Source organism: Silurus aristotelis (genome assembly GCF_946808225.1).
Source record: "Silurus aristotelis genome assembly, chromosome: 11".
NCBI lineage: Eukaryota > Metazoa > Chordata > Actinopteri > Siluriformes > Siluridae > Silurus > Silurus aristotelis.
The window spans coordinates 30,454,972-30,457,471 of record NC_139584.1 but is presented as its reverse complement, the minus strand read 5'-3'; the positions used below and the strand labels follow the sequence as shown (position 1 = coordinate 30,457,471).

The 2,500-nt window shown below is 39.8% G+C and overlaps 2 protein-coding genes across 6 annotated transcripts in view; one reads left to right on the top strand and one right to left on the bottom strand.

Annotated features, from left to right (window-relative positions):
• The window catches only part of LOC310732793 (uncharacterized protein), a 339,677-nt gene that overhangs the window by 290,090 nt on the left and 47,087 nt on the right, over positions 1–2,500 (bottom strand). The gene's annotated exons all lie outside the window — the stretch shown is intronic.
• Positions 2,168–2,500, top strand: part of kdm2ba (lysine (K)-specific demethylase 2Ba) — a 13,783-nt gene continuing 13,450 nt past the window's right edge. For both annotated transcript variants that reach the window (XM_083553456.1, XM_083553455.1), the window contains exon 1: positions 2,168–2,452. In XM_083553456.1, the coding sequence (XP_083409582.1) occupies positions 2,396–2,452 (57 nt within the window). In that variant the 5' untranslated portion in view covers positions 2,168–2,395. The remainder of the gene's footprint in view (positions 2,453–2,500) is intronic.

The window sequence follows — 2,500 nt, the reverse complement described above, 5'->3', positions numbered from 1 at the left end:
GTATAGTTATAGAGGTGTGTGTGTGTGTATGTATTGTATAGTTATAGAGGTGTGTGTGTGTGTGTGTGTGTGTGTGTGTGTGTGTGTGTATGTATTGTATAGTTATAGAGGTGTGTGTGTGTGTGTGTGTATGTATTGTATAGTTATAGAGGTGTGTGTGTGTGTGTGTGTGTGTGTGTGTGTATGTATTGTATAGTTATAGAGGTGTGTGTGTGTGTGTGTATGTATTGTATAGTTATAGAGGTGTGTGTGTGTGTGTGTGTTTGTATTGTATAGTTATAGAGGTGTGTGTGTGTGTGTGTGTATGTATTGTATAGTTATAGAGGTGTGTGTGTGTGTGTGTGTTTGTATTGTATAGTTATAGAGGTGTGTGTGTGTGTGTGTGTGTGTGTGTGTGTGTGTATGTATTGTATAGTTATAGAGGTGTGTGTGTGTGTGTGTGTGTGTGTGTGTGTGTATGTATTGTATAGTTATAGAGGTGTGTGTGTGTGTGTATGTATTGTATAGTTATAGAGGTGTGTGTGTGTGTGTGTATGTATTGTATAGTTATAGAGGTGTGTGTATGTGTATGTATTGTATAGTTATAGAGGTGTGTGTGTGTGTGTATGTATTGTATAGTTATAGAGGTGTGTGTGTGTGTGTGTGTGTGTGTGTGTGTGTGTATGTATTGTATAGTTATAGAGGTGTGTGTGTGTGTGTGTATGTATTGTATAGTTATAGAGGTGTGTGTGTGTGTGTGTGTGTGTGTATGTATTGTATAGTTATAGAGGTGTGTGTGTGTGTGTGTGTGTGTGTGTGTAAAGGGCAATGTTTCTCCTTCCTTGTTAATGTCTTCAGTGCCTGTGTGAATATTGCAGCGGTCGCTCTGTGTGTTTCAGGCTATTTTTCAGATGGAAATAAATCATAAAATTGCCCCAAAGTGTGTTTTATTAATAAAAACAAACAAATTGTACCCAATGTAGGTCCATTACATTACAAGTCCTCATAATAAATCACTGAATTAATAAACCACAACAAACTCTTCTCACACACACCAACAAGGTAATGCAGCAGAATTCTGAATAACAGATCAAATAAAAAGCTAAAGAATATAAGCATAAATCTTGTATAAATCTTGCGTATATGAATAAAATGAAATCATGGTCATGTCATTACTGTGATGAAGCTGCTGTTCAGTTGAAGATAACGTCAGTGTTAGCAGCAGATGGGACTGGAACCCCGACATGTTCTACTATTGTCATTCAAATCCTGGGTCCTGACCTTCTCAAGTCTGACAAGTGTGTGTGTGTGTGTGTGTGTGTGTGTGTGTGTGTGTGTGTGTTTTATTGATACTGACTGTCTGATCCACAAACTTACACCTATAAAGAACATTTGAGAGCATCATGAGGCAACTATCATTTTTATCTCCACATTATCTGTGTAAAGCTGCTCTGAGACCATGTTCATTGTCATACAAATAAACATGAATTAAATTGAATGTATTCAATATACAAAATACACAAATTAGAACTCAGTAATATCATTTAGTATTCATTAATGATAACTACTTGATAGTAAAGTAAATTGTAATGAATAATATTAAAATGTAAATGCACAATTAGACACACACTCAAATATAATCATTAGAGTTTGTACATGAGATAAGGACACGTGTGTGTGTGTGTGTGTGTGTGTGTGTGTGAGTCTGAGTCGATTCTGAATAAGGATTCTTGTCGGTTTCCTGCAGTCCTGTGTTTTATACCCGTTTCCATGATCTCCACACTTCCGAGTCAGAATCGACTCCAACGATTCCGGAGTCGGATCGATCAGCTCGACCGCGTGCTCAGAATCGATTCATTGAGAATTGATTCAGCAGATAAAGAACGAGAATTCCGACAGAGTGGGAAAGATGGAGATGTATTTATAACAGAATACAGTGTGCACATCTTAAACAGTGATGTATTTATGATCTGGAATTCCCCGTCGCACTGCTTGGCCCGTTAGCCTCCTGCTAACTGTCTCTTTGTGTCAAGCGTCCGTTTGTTTGGCCATCAATTAAGTCCCTCCCCTTACCGTGACATAATTACACGTCAGCCGTAACTGTCCTCTATCTGGACTCTGATTGGCTGGATTGACTTTCCTCCTGCATGCTATATTAGGAATATGCAAATGAGAGCAGGCGTCATGCTAGTGTGTGCTAACAAACAGTGAGCTAGGCTAGTTAGGCTGAGAGCGCAGAGCCACGGCGAGGGAGCGCAAAACAAATCCTGAGGAAATAAACAAGAAGTGGAGACGAATATCACACACACACACACACACACACACACACACACTGTGTGTGTGTTCAGTAGTCAGGATAGCGGGAGTTTCCGCCATGAGTGTGTGTTTGTAGGACTGGCGATGAAATCGAGGAGCCATGGCGATGTCTCTGAGTGCAGACGATGAAGATTACGAGTCGGACACAGGAGAACAGGTCAACACACACACACACACACACACACACACACACACACACACACAC